Source organism: Pholcus phalangioides, unplaced genomic scaffold (genome assembly GCF_987345545.1).
Source record: "Pholcus phalangioides strain wild (caught in Gottingen) unplaced genomic scaffold, Ppha-v1.0 ptg000009l_1, whole genome shotgun sequence".
NCBI classification, from domain to species: Eukaryota; Metazoa; Arthropoda; class Arachnida; order Araneae; family Pholcidae; genus Pholcus; species Pholcus phalangioides.
Genome location: NW_028301602.1, coordinates 22,520,313 through 22,538,629, shown reverse-complemented (window position 1 = coordinate 22,538,629; position 18,317 = coordinate 22,520,313). Strand labels below are relative to the sequence as shown.

Genomic DNA, 18,317 nt, shown 5'->3' with positions numbered 1-18,317 from the left:
CCCTTTTTTCGGTCATTTTCTCACATTCCGGGGGGGGGGGGGGAAACCAGACCCCCAAGTCCTCCTCCTCGCTACGCCCTTGCACCCAATAGAACCGAATTATATGGGAAAATAGGCCTCTGTAACATACGGAATGATCCAAGGAACCTATGCAATAAATCAGTTCTCCTGGCATGGTAAATCCTCACCTCGGATCCGTGCCTACCCTTGGCTAGAATTCAGTGTGCGTCTTTGATGTGGGGTTCTATGCATGGCAGTCTCAACATCAGGGGCAGGGCCGTCTTAAGAGTATCATGGGCCCACGGGCCAATTGATTTTTCTGAGGCCCTACCAAACAAATTCCCGTGAATTTCAACCAGATCTAATTTTTGTGAGGCCCCTCTTCGCATGAGGCCTCCCATGCCTTAAGACGGCACTGATCAGGGGCTCCCATACGTCGCTGAGCAACAGCTTACTTCCCGTTTGCACGGCAAACGGGGTATGTGCCCAGGACCTACAAAGTTTTAGGGTCCAAAATTAGCTGTCTTTTGTATTATAGGCACCTTCTCTTCTCCCATGCCTCAAAGAATACTATATACAGGGTATCGTGTAAGTCCTAGTTCAGCCATTACCTCATCAACCGTTCATCATGGAGGCATGGTTGTAATTTAAAAAATGCTTAAAATGTGTTTAAAAATCACTCTATACCAGTTGAAAATACAGTGTCCCCCAAAATAAAAAAATCTAAATTTTTATTCACCCTCATCCCCGTCCTCTAACTTAAAATTAGGAAGTTGTCACCCTGTCTCTTCTCAGGCAAAAAAAAAAAATTCCTCGTTGCTAAATACAATATTCGCTAAGATATTTAAATTCCAAATCAAAGAAAAGTTGAAAAAGAATAGGAAAAACCAATGGATAACACTTCTTTCCCTCATTTATGCTGTTTCCCCCCCCCCCCACTTTTCTCAGACATTTGAATTCAAATATCTCAGCGAATATTGCAATTGAAAACGGGGGGAATTTTTTTTTTTTTTGGTCTCAGGAGAGACAGGGTAATAACTTTCTGATTGGAAGTTAGAGAACGGGGGACCGTATGAAAATTTAGATTTTTATTTTATGACACATTAGATTTTCACTCTCAAAAACTAGTACAGAGCGATTCTTGAACACATTTTTGAGCATTATATAAATTAGAATCACAACTCTACGATGAACAGCTGTTGAGACAAAGGCTGAATAAGGACTGACAGGACACCCTGTATAATCGGCCCCCAAAAATTCATATTTGCCCAGGGCCCAAACTTATGAGAAGCAGGCACTGCTTATGGAAGTTTTACTGAATCTGCATTTTTTTTTTAAATACGTAATAAACACCACAACAAATTTTCATAATTATTTTAAAATACTGTCAGTAAACTGTTATAGATAATATGAAACTCTGCTTAAAAAAAACCTCTACTGAATTTTTCACAGATACTTCTTTAGATAAAAACTAAAAAACTAATTAATTAATAACTGAGCAATCTCAAATAATCACTCAGAAATAAAAGAGTATGAGTGCTAATGATGTAATATTAAAAGCAATTTATTTACAACTAATCAAACACACAAGTTGATTTAATGTTTATGTACAATGTTTTTTTAAATGATTTCCAATGGAACTATTCAGTTCTTTTGCGATGCTCTTAGTAGTTTCACATAAATTAGTAGATTCGATTTTGGATAATATCCTGTGAATTTGTGACAAATCAAACAATGCATGAAAATATTCAAAATCAGCTGATCTGTTCACACTTTTCTTATTTTCAGACACAAACCTTAAAATGTTAAGAAAGTCACTGTAATTGAAACCGTGATGAGCTTTTAGCATGACCTGCAAATAAATAGCAGCAATAGAATCAAGCAGATTTGAATCAATATGGCAGAGACACTTTACAGCACTGAATTTATTTTTTGAAAGATATTTTTTAACACTACATATATGTAATTAATGTGATAAATCCTATATATATCCTATAAAATATGTAATTAATGTGATAAATAAGATGATTGCATTATTTTATTGTTATGGTGTTGATTATACAAAATTGCCAGTCATAATCACAGGTAATTTTTGGTAAATTAAATATTGCAAATTTATCATATTTGTTAGTGACTGAGTAAACAGTAGAACTTTGGTTAATAAGCTTAATTCGTGCTCATTATCTAAATCACTTATATATCAGAAATTTCCGCAGGAAATAACAGAAAGTTGGATAATTTGTCGACTTTAGACTACTTTATGGAGTTGTTACTAATACAACACCATAACAATAAAATAATGCAATCATCTTATTATAAAATAATACAATAATCTTCACAATGATATCATAAATAAACATGCAATCCAGTAACGTTTGCTAATTAATTTTACTCTAATTGGCAAAAAATAGAGGAGGACTACTGTTTATTGTGACTTTGAAAAAAGAACCTATCCAGTAACACTTGCTTTTGCATCCTTTTTAGGATTTTTCAGAAATGTGAAACTGCATTGTCTCATTGGCCAGATTCATTGCTCGCTTTGCAACAGCTTTATTTGGATGGTTCATTTTTTACAAAATTTTGCTTAGCTTCCCACATTCTATGCATTATTTTATTCTCATTTGAAGTGAGAAACTCTTCCTTATTTCTCTCTTCCTCTTCCTCAGACACGATATGGTACATAAGCTATTGAGTGCAACTGAGATCCATCAAATTGTCTCCGGTCAACTCCTAGCCATGTTATTCCATAAGTTCTTGAAGTCAGCCTCATTCACCTCCAGTGCCATGGTCTTCCCCAAGAAGACAATGGGTTCAAAAACTGATTACGCTTGTTCAAGAGCTGGATCCTTTAAAGTAACATTCAATAATGCAATCAGCCCACAGTTTTCTCTCACCAAGCAGAACTTTAAAAAAAACTTAAAGTACACATATAAGTGGTTACAATGCCAAATATAGTTTCTTATCATAAACAGTCACACTGGTATAGATGTTCATTTTCCAGGTGAGCCAAGCTGACCAGTTGCCACAGCACATGTGTGGGCAAAAGAGAAGAACAATCAGTTTACAAGGAAAGGATCCCAAGGTGTCATCCTCAAAAAATTATGAAAAAATACATAAAAATTAACAAAAGAGTGGTGGAGTGCAATTATTAACGCTGGAAAAATGAATATAAAAAAATGACAACAATTAGCTACACATTGCCTCTTGTGCTTCTTGGTGATATCTATAAAAAATTTCATTTTCTTTTCCTTTCTCTTCATTATATTCTCTCTTCTAGAAACACACACTAGTTATTTATTTTTTTCTCTATCTTTCTTTATTTGTGCTGTTTGATGACAGATCATGTGTTGTTTGAATGATGTCACTCTTAACACTCTAGGATTGCTGGTTTTTACATTCACTTTTGGCCACTCTTGGCATTCAAAATGTAAAAATTAGAATTTTTTTTGAGTGACCTACAATAATTATGCTGGATTTCTTTACATTTTTGTACACATTCGAATAAGTAGACCTTTCTCTTGTCAGTTGCAATAAAATTAAGATAAATGGACAAAGTGCAAAATTTTTGCTCGCAATGCAAATCATCCCTCGTTAACTAAGTCAAAATTTTTTCATAACTTCTGCTGGTCAGTCGAATCACTCATTAACTGAATCGCTCATTAACTAAAGTTCTACGTAATTCCCAAGCCATAATTAATAGGCCTAACTATGATAAATTGTCATTGAAATTACTCAAATACACAAGAATTATACATAAACTCTAGGCTAGGATGATAAATTTTATCGGTAATGATCAAACTTACTGAAATGATTGGTGATTACACATAATAACCAGCAATTACACATACTTACAGATTTATCACATTTACTATAACATATACACTATAACCACCTTTGATTGAAAATAACAGGCAAACAATCATTTTCAAAAAAGTTGGTTTCTCTTAGCATTTATATGTTATAAGAAAATTTATGCCATTATATGTCTGATATTAAGTTACCAAATTTTCCTGTTAATATGAATGCCAGGCAAAATTCTTTGCAATCATTATTTTACCTCAAGAATATGAGACCATCATTACATTTTCAAACTTACAAATTAAAGTCAAAAGTAACAGACATGAACAGTGCCATAACTAGGCAGTGCAACAGGTGCATTCGAACAGGGGCCCACTTGGAAGGGGGAAGCCCAGAATGGGTGTAAATGGGTCATTATGGGTCCAAGAATGGGTCAGATAAGACCTAAATTTAAATTCTTGCACAGGGCACAGGAATGTTAGGCAGTGGACATGAACAATGTAATTATTGTTAAACATTTATGGCAGGAATAGATACAAAAAAGAAAGAAAAAAGTCATAAACTAACCATATTACCGGGTTATAAGTGCATGTTAGTCACAAGGCTGCATTGACAGAACAAAAAAAAAAAGAGAGAGAGACACATGCAGGCCCCTATGGATTAATGGCCTAGGATTTGACCCTAGGAGGTGGGTGCTGGCCCAACCTCAATTTTACACTTTTCCTAATTTAAGAGACCCAATATTTTCTTCTGCACACAATCCTCAACCGATGTTAATCCATCTCTGTGTAGGCATGTAAAACATCAAATTAGTCGTAAAGAGACATAGTAGTGTTGTTGTTGGAAAGAATGGAAGAAGATGGCCCCCTCTAACCCAATATTTACATAGGCACAGTTAAATCTGCATGAAGCGGTATATTAAGGGAACAAAACATTTTCCTCTTTTAGACAGGTTTTCATTTTATAAAGGTAACTAATCATCAACAGTACTATTGTTTGATTTCGTTCAAGTTATGTTTCTTTCTCATGAAACTCTTAAACAAGCTTCACTACTACTAAACCACACATGCATCTCATCCACATTCCTCTGCAGAACTTCTAATGAACTGGTAAATATTAGGATGTGCGTGTACATGTTGTGAACCTAACGTGGAGTCTGTTTCTGTGTAATGTTTGTTATGTGTAGTGCTGCCACTTGCCATCAATTTTTCTAACCATGAGTGAAGTGTAATGGTTGAATAATTGTACTTTTGTAGGCATGTTGCTCTCTGTGGCGAAACTTTTTAATGGGGAGATCGACTTGCATTTGTTCCTCAAAGTTAGGAACCATAGAAAAACAAGCTTCACTGTACTATGAAAATGAATGGACAGAGTCATCCCCCGTGGGCCCAAATACAGGGTGATTCTTATAGAACTGGGCAAAATTTATCATTTATTCAGCTAAGTTTATCAAGCAATTTTTAATTATTAGCAAATTCACTAATAATTCCCTAGTTGATACATGTAACTACTAAATATTTGGACATTTGGTTTTGTAGAGTAAAATAGTTGAATTTACGAATGACGGAAACAGGTGGCAGCACATACTGTGCCAAGTTGAAGGACACATAAGAACCCAAAATTTTCTACCTCAGAAGCTCTGATTTATTTTTAGTTTCCTAATAAGCAGAGTGTACACATTAAGCATTGAGGCTAGAGACACCCTACTTTTCACCTCAGGGAGGTATCGAAGCGTTCCCAAAGGACGGGTGCATACCAGATTGTACACACAAGCAAACCTAACACTCACACATTACCAAATTTGAAGAATAACATTCCTGCTGCGATCAGGACAATCACCAAAGGAACACTGCAACACATCACTACGAATATGGAATATTGAATGGCTGCCTGCCTTCAAGAAAAATTGGCACCCACTTTCAACACCTGATCTAATCACAATGAATGGCACTTGAATGTGCAGTACACAATCAAAGGTCAGTTATATATCAAGCGTACAATTGTATGTATGGTATCTTTTGTGATGTACTTCATTTTGTGGGGTCGGTTATATATGAATCACCCTGTACAATTTTATGCTCATAATGATCGATGATAGCAATGTCCTCTACAGTTCAAACCTGACAATATTACACTGATACATACATATAGCACAAAGAATGCTAATGACTTTTTCTTTGAACTGCCCACCTATTCCTGATACACATGACCTTCACTCATGAAGTCAACATATTTCTCGACCAATTGAAATCAAAATAGGATAAAACCTTACAATTGTTTCGAAACTCTATGGGTTTCTTTATTGAAGGATAAAATTTTAAAAAAGACTAAGATGTAAAAAGACCCAAAAAGCTGATTACCACAACGGACGACAACAAAACATTGAAAGATATACACAAGGAGTGCTTAGTTGATGATGATGATTTTTTTCTTCATTTGTGAAATTTTCTGATTGGTGTATAAATTAGTGACACATTTTAAAATATTTCAGCACCAGAAATCGATTATATGAAAAAGGAATAGATGGTGTCAATTTCCCATTATTGACTAAATGTCTCACATGTGATGAATGAATCAATCAATAAAGCTTCCTTTGTAGAAATCTAAATATGCTGTCAATTCAACTTTTTGTATGATTCTAGCTGGAGGGAAATTGAATGTATGATTTTCGTTTCAGCAATGAGTCATGATTGCAGATTTTACTGGTCATAGTTTTACAAATTTGAATGCTGCTCTCTTTTGTGTATTTAAAACTTTCTTCTCTCCTTCATTCGTGAAAAAAAAACTAGTGCCATAACTAAGTATGCATTGTGAAAAGAAGACATAGAGCACACAGACCTGACAGTTCTCTATCCACTCATCTGAATCATCTTTACAGTCTGATATTTCTCTCTCAACACTATTCAAAGCTTCAGCAAGGCACTTCATTATGAACTGTATATTACAGCCGTTAAACCAGTTGTGATTTATCGAGATGCAATCTTCCTGCAAAATAATAAAAATATGATAAGAATGGCATTTGAAGGAACCAATTTTAATATAAAGAATAAATGTTAAGAAAAGAACAAAGTGGGGTTTTAAAATTCCCGGAAACATGATTTAAATATTCGAAAATACAAGCAAATACTAAAGCTGAGCATCTGGTTTGGTTTTCACACAGCCCTTGTTCAATGAATAAGACTCTCTTGGGCTAAGGGGCTATAGTGAGTTTGTGTATCAACTTGATATCTATGAGTAGTAATGATGCCAACCGCTGATATTGAAGAAACATCAAGTCAAACTCACAATGGCCTCCCCCTGCTCAATTCTAGAGAATCTTATTTGTCATTAAAACTACATGTTTTTAGAAAAGCTAATCTGTGTAAAAGAATTTTCTAGCACTTGAAAATTTGATTCCTTGAGATAGAATTTGTTCTTCATTTGAAACTGAGATTAGGGAATTGCAAAACAGTGGTTATCTAGGGTGATGCATATCACAATTCATAGAGATCTAATGAAAAAAGCAGGAAAGAGCAATAGAATTTATGCAAGATATATATTTCATATACATTCACAAAAAAAGGCCAAACTTACAATATTCCAAACCTGGTGATACCACCCACTTGGGACAAACAAAACCTCTCCACTCTTCTGAATGACTTCAATTCCATATGACGACAGTTGGCCCTGTTCTTCGATAGAAAAACATGTAAGTTTTCCATCTTTAAACAGAACATTTTTTGTCCAGGGCGGAAAGAGGAGCCACTTTTTTGTACCGCAGACATTCGCAGACCAACTATAAGATCCAAACACATCCATGTGCATCGGTGTCCTATCAGGAAAAAATAGTAATTTAATTGGAGTTTTAAGAAATATTTCAAAACAAAATTCTTGTTTCGAGACAAACCAAATTTCATGCTGAAATCAATACAATAATCAGATGTAATTCCTGCACACATTCCTTCTTAATTAATTCTTTCTTTAAAACTAGCACAACTCTAATTCTATTGTCATGGTCAATTTAGTACTGAGTGGGTCATGCCGGAAGTGCGAGTGAGTGTAATTAACATAACAGTCTGAGTGCATTTATAGTGTTGTGTCTGATTTTTTCAGTGCTACCATCTATAAGATTTACTGAAAGACTGTTATTTGTGGAGATGAAGATTACAAGGACTAATTGATTGCTGCTGCCGTCCATGTACAGAGCATTTCAACATATATATATGGACAACATATATATATGTGGAAATATTATATCCGCTTCCATAGCTTAGATGGTAGAGCACTCGTCCGGCCAGCGAGAGACCGGGGTTCGAGTCCCCGTGGGGGCAGAGATCAATTTTCTTTATTGTAATCTTCGTCTCCACAAATAACCAGTGAAAAATGAATCTTGTATTAACAAGTGGAGAGGACATTCTACCATCTATATTTCAGAAGTAAAGTGTAATGATTAAATATGTGTACTGTTGCAGACCTGTTGATCTCTGTGGGGAGACTTTTTAATGGGGATATTTGTTTGAATTAACGCCTCAAAGTTGGGAAAACCACGGAAACCCCACCTTCAGTCATAAAACTGACACCCCAGCACTTTGAATGCTGGACTCTAAGGATAGCAGAAAGCATTTTAAAAAAAACCATAGACATCAATTTATAGAAGGTGCATTCCATAGGAAGTGAGAATAAAATGATAAGAAATCAAGAAATATAGGTACAGCAAAAAATAATTCATTATTCTTCAAAGTGTCTTCCCTCAGTTGATATGCCAATCCCCCTTTTCAAAGCAAGTAGAGGAGGGTATCTTTTGGAAGCTGCCTCAGTGGAAGCTAAAATAATTTCAGCATTGTCATCGAATTTTCTACCATGAAGCTTCTCCTTCAACATCAGAAGCAGTCAGAAATTGCATGGTGTGAGATCTGGACCATAAGGGGATTGTGGCATGATTTTAATAGTGTTCATACGTGTGCTGCTATCTTCCATAATTTGAAAGGCGTAATTATAAACATGATACTATAAATTCAGTGTGGAGGGGCAAGTATAGAATCCTGCCTCGAAAACAAGATTCTCTCCCCCCCCCCCCCCATGAAAGACCCCAGTCAACGGGCCCAGCTCTAGGAGGTGAGAGCTATCCTCAAGACTACTTTTGCAGGCTGTAGAAGAGATAAATCATGTCTTTGAGGGCCAAATGTCGATGAAAAACACTTATGAAACTAATAAAATATGAACATTTACATAATTGGCACTGATAATTTTTTCTATATATATATGATTTTCTGTGTGTGTGTGTGTGTGTATCTCTATATGTACATGTTCTCTATATAAATCTGCAATTTTGGACAGATCTTTGCCAAATTTTGCATGTATACCAGAATGGACCCAATTTGAATGATAATTATGGCTGCTTCAAAATTTTGTTAGAGTTGGACAAATGCCTGAAACATTCGGGACTCTGGGATAAACCCGATCTTTTATCCATCCGTAGTCATAAGTCATTGATTGCTTAATCAACAAAATACCCTTGACCATGTGGGCCCTGCAATCAAAGAAACTGTCCCGTTTATTTTAGTCCAAGGGTATTCAACTGTTCTTAATTATGTCACATAACTTTTCCTCCTGTTACAATTATTATTGATAAGCAATCATACTTTCCTTCTTTTTCCATATGTAAACAAATGTACATTTTCCATATGTAACAATATGTAATCACAAATTCCCAACATAGAGTTGAATTGTTTTAACGTCAAAATACCTAATCCAAGGTGCCCAGGGCAGAAACTAGGGGAGTGAGGGGGGGGGGGGGGTTCTGGCGGTCCAGGCCCTGAAAAAAAATCAGAACCTACTTTCTTTCTTTGCCTTTATTTGTCTGCTCCTGAAAAATTACTAGGTGGGGGCACCAAAATGTACACTTGCCCTGTGTGATAAGAGTTTATTTTTGTTTCTGGTATCTATCAGCCCGCGGCCTTGTCTGTTCCCTAATGTTTTCTTAAAATCTTTGTTTTGAAGGTACGGAAAGAGTGCCAAAGAGTGGTGTCTCATGAATTTTTATTATTCTAAAATTTTAAAAAGTTATGCATCTAAACACATACAAATGCGTTGATTGCCGCGCTTTACAACTTACCATCCAGGTGCCCTGTACCTCTTGCACCATCGTTTAACCTGGCCCTGCTTCCAGTATATGGAGGAAATAGCTAGGCAGCACCAAATATTATTGCTAGTATTATTATATTTCCCTCACATGTTACATTAAAACTGCATTCCCCCATCTATAGCATATTTTGAGGTAATGATATATATATATATATATAATAAATTGATTGGGGGGGGGGGGGCAAAGGAAGATGAATTTTTTGGTTCGTGCTGGAACTACTACTTTACCAAACACCAACTCTGGCCATATCGCTATATTGCAATTTACTGCCATTAGTGAGATGGGTTGGAAGTGAAGGCGCTGTCTATTGGTGGTCGCCTCGAGTTCGTTAGGGAAAATATGTTATCTATATCCTCCCTTGGGTTCGAACCCGGGACCCAGACAACAACCTTCACGATGGTAGACGAGCATCTTACCACCATGCCACTCGGGCACCGTGCTGGAACTGACATGGCTATTTATGACCATCTTCCCTGATCAAAGAGTTTTCTTACCATGTTCCTTTCGGCCCCATGTATACAAATTGATAATCATCATCCTCCATCGCCTTGCAGTAATCATTCAACCAGTCATGAACAAAATACTCTGGCACATCATATGCTTTATATCCTGGAAAAGCCCTAAAAATATTTTAAGGAAAAAAAAATTATGATACTACTTCAAAAAATGAGTGAAATCTTTTCAGAAACACAACCTTTGTTCAGCTTGTAAGGCTTTTGTGGCCATCATTCATAAATTATCAGAGGTTTTAGGATTATAAGGTAGTTGACGTGAAGTTCCTACTTAATCATAGACATAAGATAAACTAGACTCTGCGTGCTATTGTCCAGTACCCTCTTTTTTGAGACACGCACCCTGATGTGACGAGTTGAATAACAAGACCATGGTATCCATAACTTGCCGTGCTATCTTCATACTTGGTGACACATTCCTTGTAATGAGTGAAGAAAATTTAGATTTGTGCTATTAATGGCTTTATATAAAAGTGGAAATAAAGCGCAATTTACAAGAGCAATAAGTATACAGTACCTATGCTTCACCTAACTTTCACAGATGAAATTCCTAATCAAAATTAGTGCGGTAATTTTATTTATTTTTTCCTTTATTTCATGGTTCATAATACATAAGGGAGTACCCAGGATCGACCCTTGGAAAGGACACAAAAATTTTCTTCCGTAGAAATTTTGAGAGAGAGTTGCCACCCTTCAAAATGCATTTAAATTAAGAGAAATTTGTTAAAATAGTACACAGAGTTTTTTTTGTCAATATTTCAAATTTCTTAATCAAAATGCTAATTCCTTTTTTCTAATTTTTGGTTGGCTTAGGGAAGGGGGCATGAGCCTCTGATGACTCCTCCCCCCCCCCCCCATACACCTTTGGGTCCTAGGACAGATTTTTCAGGAGACCCTGTTTTATGATTTTAAGTGAGAAAACCAAAAATAAAAATAATAAATGTGAATTGTACCAGGCTCCTGAACTGGAGCTCTGCGGGCCAAGGCCAGAACATCAAGAAAAAAAAAACTGGATGAGCCATGGTTATCAATTTGCCACAAGAGATGAAAATTAGTCGCAGTCGAGTGGTTAGGGAACTAGCTTCTCACTGTGCAGGTCTGGGTTCGAATCACGGTTTGAAAAACTGTCAAAATCTCGCCAACTTTGCATGCCAAGCATATTTTTCATTTGAAGACACAAAATTATTGATTTCAAAAATGTTAATCATAATATATTCATTTTAAATCAATATACACAATGACAATAAGCATTATTATTTATCTAAATAATGCATTTTAACGCACAACAAAGCAAAAAAAAAACGTCATCGGAATCAAAATTGTATGCCAATCCTCTATCGGTGGGACACTTCGCGGAACAAAATATCCAATTAATAAATATTAATACAAAAAAGAAAAGGATATTTAACTCGCCTGTGAAAGGGAATCTTGTCACTTTTAATAAATGATGTATTGCAACCAAAAGCACAGCAGATTTCGGCATATCAAGCAATTTTTTCAACACTCATGGTGTCTATCCAAGGAGTGGCCATTGGAATAAGAAGGAATTTCTTCTTACCACTTGTGAACATGGTTACGTGTAGGAAACAAAAAGCAAACCTGCAAGTGTGATCTATGTGGTTATATTATATCTATGCATGTTAACGTTTTGCTAGTGCAGACTATTTTAAGGAAGTTTCGCTGCAGAGAACAACAGGCCTACAAATGGTACAAATATTCAATCATTATACTTTACTTCTGAAATATGGATGGCAGCACTGAAAATTCAGACACAACACTAGACACACACTCAGACTGTTAGGTATACACACACTTACACTTTCGGCACAACTTACAAGGAAGTAAATTGCCCATGGCGAGAGACCTGAGTTGTGCTCAGAAAGAAAGACAGACTATCTTAAGCAGTGATGAAGGAAAATTAATCTGAAGATGATTCCACTCTCCGCAATTAATACTAAGGTTTCAAAAACTGTCAGATGCAAAGATGAATTCAGGAAAGAAAATTCAACTTGTCTATGGGGAATCGAACATCCCCAGGAAATCTATGTCCCAAAGGAACCCACGTCCTCTCACATGTGGGGTGAGCACACTAGACCACTATGCTACAGAAGCAATAAATTTCTTTCTTTAGAGCTTGTATACACTGAACACTGTTGCGAGCTGCTAGCTTAGTTAGGACTGACTGTCCATACACGGTCTATTAAGTGCACATAAGTTCTACGGAAAGAAGGTTGTTGCTTCAATAGCGTAGTGGTCTAGTGTGCTCACTTGGCACGCGAGAGGACTATAAGTTCAATTTCCTGTATAGAGGCAATAGATGATTGACAACAACCCAGACCAATTGCTTGACGATTTACTGCTTTTGAAGTGAATCATCAAGCGATAGGTCTGGGTTGTTGTCAGTCATCTATTGCCTTGATACAGGGAATCTAACTTATAGCGTGCCAAGTGAGCACACTAGACCACTTACAATTGTAAGTGGACTTACACTTACCACTTACGCCAGATTTACTGCTGTTTACCCCCAAAAGGAGGTGGGTGGAAGCGGGAGTCATTGCAGAGGCAGTTGAATTTTCTTTACTGAGTTTATCTTCGCATCAGCCAGTTGTTAAAACCTTTGTTAAACCTGCCAGTAATGATATTTTCTTTGGTCCTGCCAGAATTCCTATTCAATAAGAAATAGTGCAAATGATCAAACTGTCTATAACAATAGCCTGTCGATAATAATAATAATTTTCTAGATCCCTACAGTATCGTTGTAGACAGACTTTATTATACATAGATTTCAACATGGTTTCCATGATAGATTGAATAATAGGAAATAACCTTTTAAGTGATACAAAATAAAACACAAACCTGTTGAAATGCCAATCTTTCAAATACAAAACCGGGAGATTATCGGAATCTTTGTTATTATGAAGTTTTCTCCAATATTCAATATACTCAGTCATGGTCATATCTATTTTAGGTTGCGAATCATACTCTTTCTTTTCGCAATCTGCTACTGGTACAATCGCTGAACCTATAAATGGGATTTAAAATTGAAAATATAAATACATTATTTAGAACTGCAGAGGTGAAATATTTACATGTAAATACTTCACCCCATTTCATAATTACAGTAAAAGTCCGTTATAATGACAGTTTGCAATCAGAGGGAAAATTGTCCTTATAACAGCCCTCTTGTTGTAAATCAATTATAGTTCTTTTGTGCACTGTACAAACATATAAATGGTGGGGGGGGGGGGGGGAGAACAACCCACATTGGATCCCACTTAGAGCATTTTCTACTTATTACGACTTACTTTTATGGAATCCCTCTCAGCGATTTTACTTAATACTCATCAAGATTTTTAATTTAAAGTATTTTTCCCCTTACTATAATTTTAATGGCAGTGTTTTTGAAACGTTAAAACAACAGGATACCCTGTATTGAAAAATACATATCAAGATCGGGCAGTGATGGCATTCCTTAATGCATGGCCTTAATCTGAAGTCACTGAATGACCAAAAGAATGAGCACGAACATTTGCAAGCACGTGAATGACCGAAAGAGTGACCACGAGCATTGGCAAGAACATGAATTTGATTCATGATTCGATCAACACATTCCGATCAAAAGAGTGACCTGGAGCATGTGCAAGAAAGTGAATGACCGCAAGAGTGATGTAGAGAACGAGGGAACAGGTCAGTGATATAAGCTGATAAATCACTCGAATGATGAAACATCCACATTTCTTTTAACTGAGACTTAATTAAAGAAATAAAGCGAAACCTCGTTTCCATCACTGCTTACGTCTTTATCATGCAAAAACATCCATAACAATAGCCATTGCAACCCACTGCCGCTAAAACTGAAACCCAAAAAAATATTAGCAGTTGTTGTTCTTACAGTTAGCGACCTAAAGAGCGATTTAGAGACAGGGTCATATTCACAGGCGAGGGAGAAGCTAAACAGGCTATAGCCTGGGACAAAACAAATTTAAAGAATGAGTGGTCGAGAAAATTATACTAGATGCAGTATAATCCAGATCGCTAAGGCAGGTATAATGGTGCTGGTTTGCCGTAACTTCTCTCTGCCTTTTAGAATCCATTCCAGGGGTAGCACAGGCAATTCAAACAAACAGTATCTTCTGTCCTTGTGTAATATTTGAAATGATGCCATTTTGTTATTCAATGTGTTGTTGTCTCATCACAAGAATATTACAGGTATCATACAGCATACTGTCAGGTTGCACTTTTCCGATATATTGCTTATTATTTTTTGTAACTTAACTTTTTATTTGTCATGCCTTCCGTTTTCAGTCTCGTAAACATCATTATTTTAGTTTATTATTATGTATTCTAAAAAGCCTGGATACCCAGTAACTTATGTGCCCTGATAGGTTTACTTTTTCAAAGAGAGGTCTATTATTCATAATATCATTGATTTCCGCTTCTGTTGTGTTTTTTATGTTGGTGATTTTTTTTTTTTTTTGCCATCCGCAGTCAGCTATAGGCTCGGCGATTTTTTGTCGGACCAGTTTTGCACCGAAAAATAAGGTTTATATTACATCTGTTCCACTAGACTAGAATGTGGAAGGACAGAAAAATTTGTGCAGCCCACAGATTACAAAACCATAAAGCCGTCCCCGTATCATACACACCATAATTTCCCCACCTTTTTTTGTCCCATCGCCCCCCTTCTTCAGAAATTTTTTCACCCATCGCCCCCTCAATGCAATCTAACCCATAGGATCCTATGTTATACCCATAGCTTCTACCGCTACCAATGGAACTTTCCAACGCTCCCAAGTGGGCATTAACACCCATGCTGGGAATCACAGACAGTGCCGTTTTAACACATGGACCTACCCGGGTACCTCGAAGGAATAGGGGCCTCAGAAAAATGAGAAATAGTTGAATTTTTCGAGAACTTGTGAGGCAGGGCCTCAGATAAAATCACTTACCCGGGGGCCCACGATGCTCTTAAGACGGCCCTATTCACTGATATAAACGTGACCCCTGCACATCCCAGCCCCTGGGTCAATGACTCAAATTAGCAATTGTCAACAGAACCTGGGCTGCGTGCAGTTTAAAAATAACGAAGAAGATGAAAAAAAAAAAACTGTATTTCACCGTAATTTCTTTCGAGAAACTCCAGGTTGGGTCTGTCAGAGCAGCTGTCAACCCAGTCTGAACGGCTCCTCCACGATTCCGTGAAAAGAGATGACAGCAAACAAGGCTTATTTTTCAACATATATTCCAAGAAAAATTCTTGGAACGATATACTGTGATCGATGAAATCGATTGTCTTGGGGACGCCTCGATCATATTTGGGAGCGCAATGACGATCAAAGTCACTCAAAAGAGTCCAAACATTCAGCATGTTTACGCGAGTTCAATTTTAAAAAAATGTGTTCAAAAGAAATCAAATTTATAAAAGAAATATTTCACATTGATTAAGAGGAGTTTCAAGTTATAATATCGAGACATCACGTGGAAATTTATAAAAATACCGAAGATTCATCTTGCATTGGTGGTGAAAAGGTAAACAAACAAAATGTAAATAAGCTATATGTTGCCAAACTGTAAAAACCAAAAAAAAAAAAAAAAAATTGATACAACGATAGTGTTATCTTGCGACGTAACTACAAACTATTCTTGAGAGTGTGAAACGAGTTTTGAAGTGGAGTCGAACTTTTCAGACATTCCTGTCCAAATCCATGAAACGAGCTCGGGGACCAATAAGTCACATTGTGACATCTAGATCCAGATACACCATGGGCGTCAAAGGTGGAGTCGACTGATCTAATGTATATATGAATTGATATCATCATTATCTTGCACCCCCCCCCCCAGCAATAATGACCGTGCCCCCGCAGCAGACTTCCAAGTTTATCTCCGCCTATGAGATACACGTCTACGACTGTGATCATAGTGGAGCAAAGAGATACGAGTTCCAAAAATAGCGACTAGGAAGAAAAAAATGCAAGGGTGCAGGAAAAAAGAGATGTCAGCAGGTAGTAAAATAGAAAGAGAATAGAGAAAAAATTGCCGGGAGAGGGGGGGGGGGTGTTTCTGTGTGTGTATGTGAAATGTAAGGGTGTGATGATGATGATGATCTATGATCTATACGCAGATGAGGGGGAAAGAGAAAAAGGGGGAAACGGACCAATCAGAAGATAGCGAAAATCAGCAGATGAGGTGAAAACAAAAATTTTTTTTTCAGTAATCAATAGGGTGTCATCCGAGTAGCTGACATTGGGATCCAGAAAAAATGTATAGCTCACACAGATAAGGTTGACTTGATTATATAAAAAAATCTGGATTCCATCGTCACGCGCTGGTTTGTTCGACACTCACACCTCGTTGAGTGGCCTCATTCTATTTTCTATCCCTCTCCTCAAGTCTGTGCAGTGTAAAACAAAACAATACAATTGTTTTCGTCATCGCTCCCTATTATGCATTCCCGTACCTCGTGGTCGCCTCACTATGAGTTCGGCCTTGAGGGATGAACTGAACATGGCTCAGGACTCCAAGTCTCAAACAGGGCACCCCCCCCCTTCCCCTAAACAGGTCATGATCTGCAGCTCTGTCTCGATGAAGGGATTTTCGCAAATGGTCGAGGAAGACCTGTCCCACTCTGGAAGTTGTGCATGTATGTGTTGTGAACCTAACGTGAAGTCTGTTTCTGAGTAATGCTTGTTATTTATAGTGCTGCCCTCTGCCGTCGGTTTTTTTAACTATGAGGGAAGTGATTGAATACTTGTATCAGGCCTGTTGCTCCTCTGTGACGAAACTTTCCCTCGGCTCACATTCGCGCCAAGTTAGAACCACAGAAAACCAACTTCAGCCGATCACACAAACAGGGCACTCCAAATTGTTAAATTATTTTATTTATTCTGACATTATTATTTCATTAAATATGAATTTTCCTTGATTCTGAAATTATCAAATTTGATGATTATTCTCATTATTTCTGGAAATATTTCAGTATATATAAGTGTTTTTTTCCTACCAGTTCCAAAATAGTCTGAAATCATTTCATACATCAATCACAAAAATTATGTATTTTTTCAATTTTTAAAAAATGATTTTTCTCATTAGTTCTGACTTTTTTCTCAAAGTAATTTTAAAATCCCTTCTTTCACCAATTATGGAGTATATTTTTCAATAGGGCTTATTTTTATCATTTAAATAAATTCTGTAACTATGTGAGCCTTTTTGTCTGCGGGCCACTGCAAATAGCATCGAAGGTCACACGGTTTTTTTGGAAACGTTATAAGCGGGACCCATTGTACATGAATCTTCGCACGTAATGCTATTTTCATCTAGAAAAGAATAATCAGCGCGTTAAATTCGTAGGATAATAAAAAACATATAATTAATTATTGTAATTAGTTTTCAATCATTAATGATCAGTTAAGTACTATCCAGCAACCTGAAAGTCAACCACACAATTGTTCAATCATCATACTTCAATTATAGTTAGGGAAATTGATGGCAGATGGCAACACTAAACAACATCCACTGGGGTGGTCGAGTGGTCATAGTGACGGACTCGCATCGCGAGGTCCAGAGTCCGAACCCCAGCGATGCCACAGTGGTGATCGGCTGAAGTTGGTTTTCTGTGGTTCCCAACTTCAAGGCGTGAATGCGAGTCGATCTCTTCTTGAAAAAGTCTTGCCACAGAGAGCAACAGACCTACTAACAGTAAAAATGTTATTCAATCATAACACATCACTTACTTCACTTCTGAAATATAGATGGCAGCACTGAAAAATCAAACACAATACGCACTTAGACAACACCACCTATACAAGGCCTCCGCACGAACCCCTTGACGTCACTGAAGAAGGCTATTTCACCTATTGCCATTGGATATAGCAGACCGACGCACG

At 36.9% G+C, this 18,317-nt stretch overlaps 1 protein-coding gene across 2 annotated transcripts; it reads right to left on the bottom strand.

The window, feature by feature from the left end:
• Window positions 1-1,547: 1,547 nt before the first annotated feature.
• On the bottom strand, window positions 1,548-15,984 carry JMJD4 (jumonji domain containing 4). Of its 2 annotated transcripts, XM_089235789.1 has the most exons (6): window positions 15,553-15,984; window positions 13,291-13,456; window positions 10,417-10,542; window positions 7,372-7,609; window positions 6,637-6,783; window positions 1,548-1,852 (listed from the first exon to the last, which is right to left on the bottom strand). In XM_089235789.1, exons 1-6 carry the CDS (start codon window positions 15,800-15,802, stop codon window positions 1,604-1,606), a joined length of 1,176 nt encoding a protein of 391 aa, XP_089091915.1. In that variant the 5' UTR covers window positions 15,803-15,984; the 3' UTR covers window positions 1,548-1,603. The 2 variants fall into 2 exon arrangements, with proteins under 2 accessions (XP_089091915.1, XP_089091916.1); XM_089235790.1 differs by lacking the exon at window positions 10,417-10,542 and having other exon boundaries at window positions 1,566-1,852; window positions 15,553-15,973.
• Window positions 15,985-18,317: the final 2,333 nt, after the last annotated feature.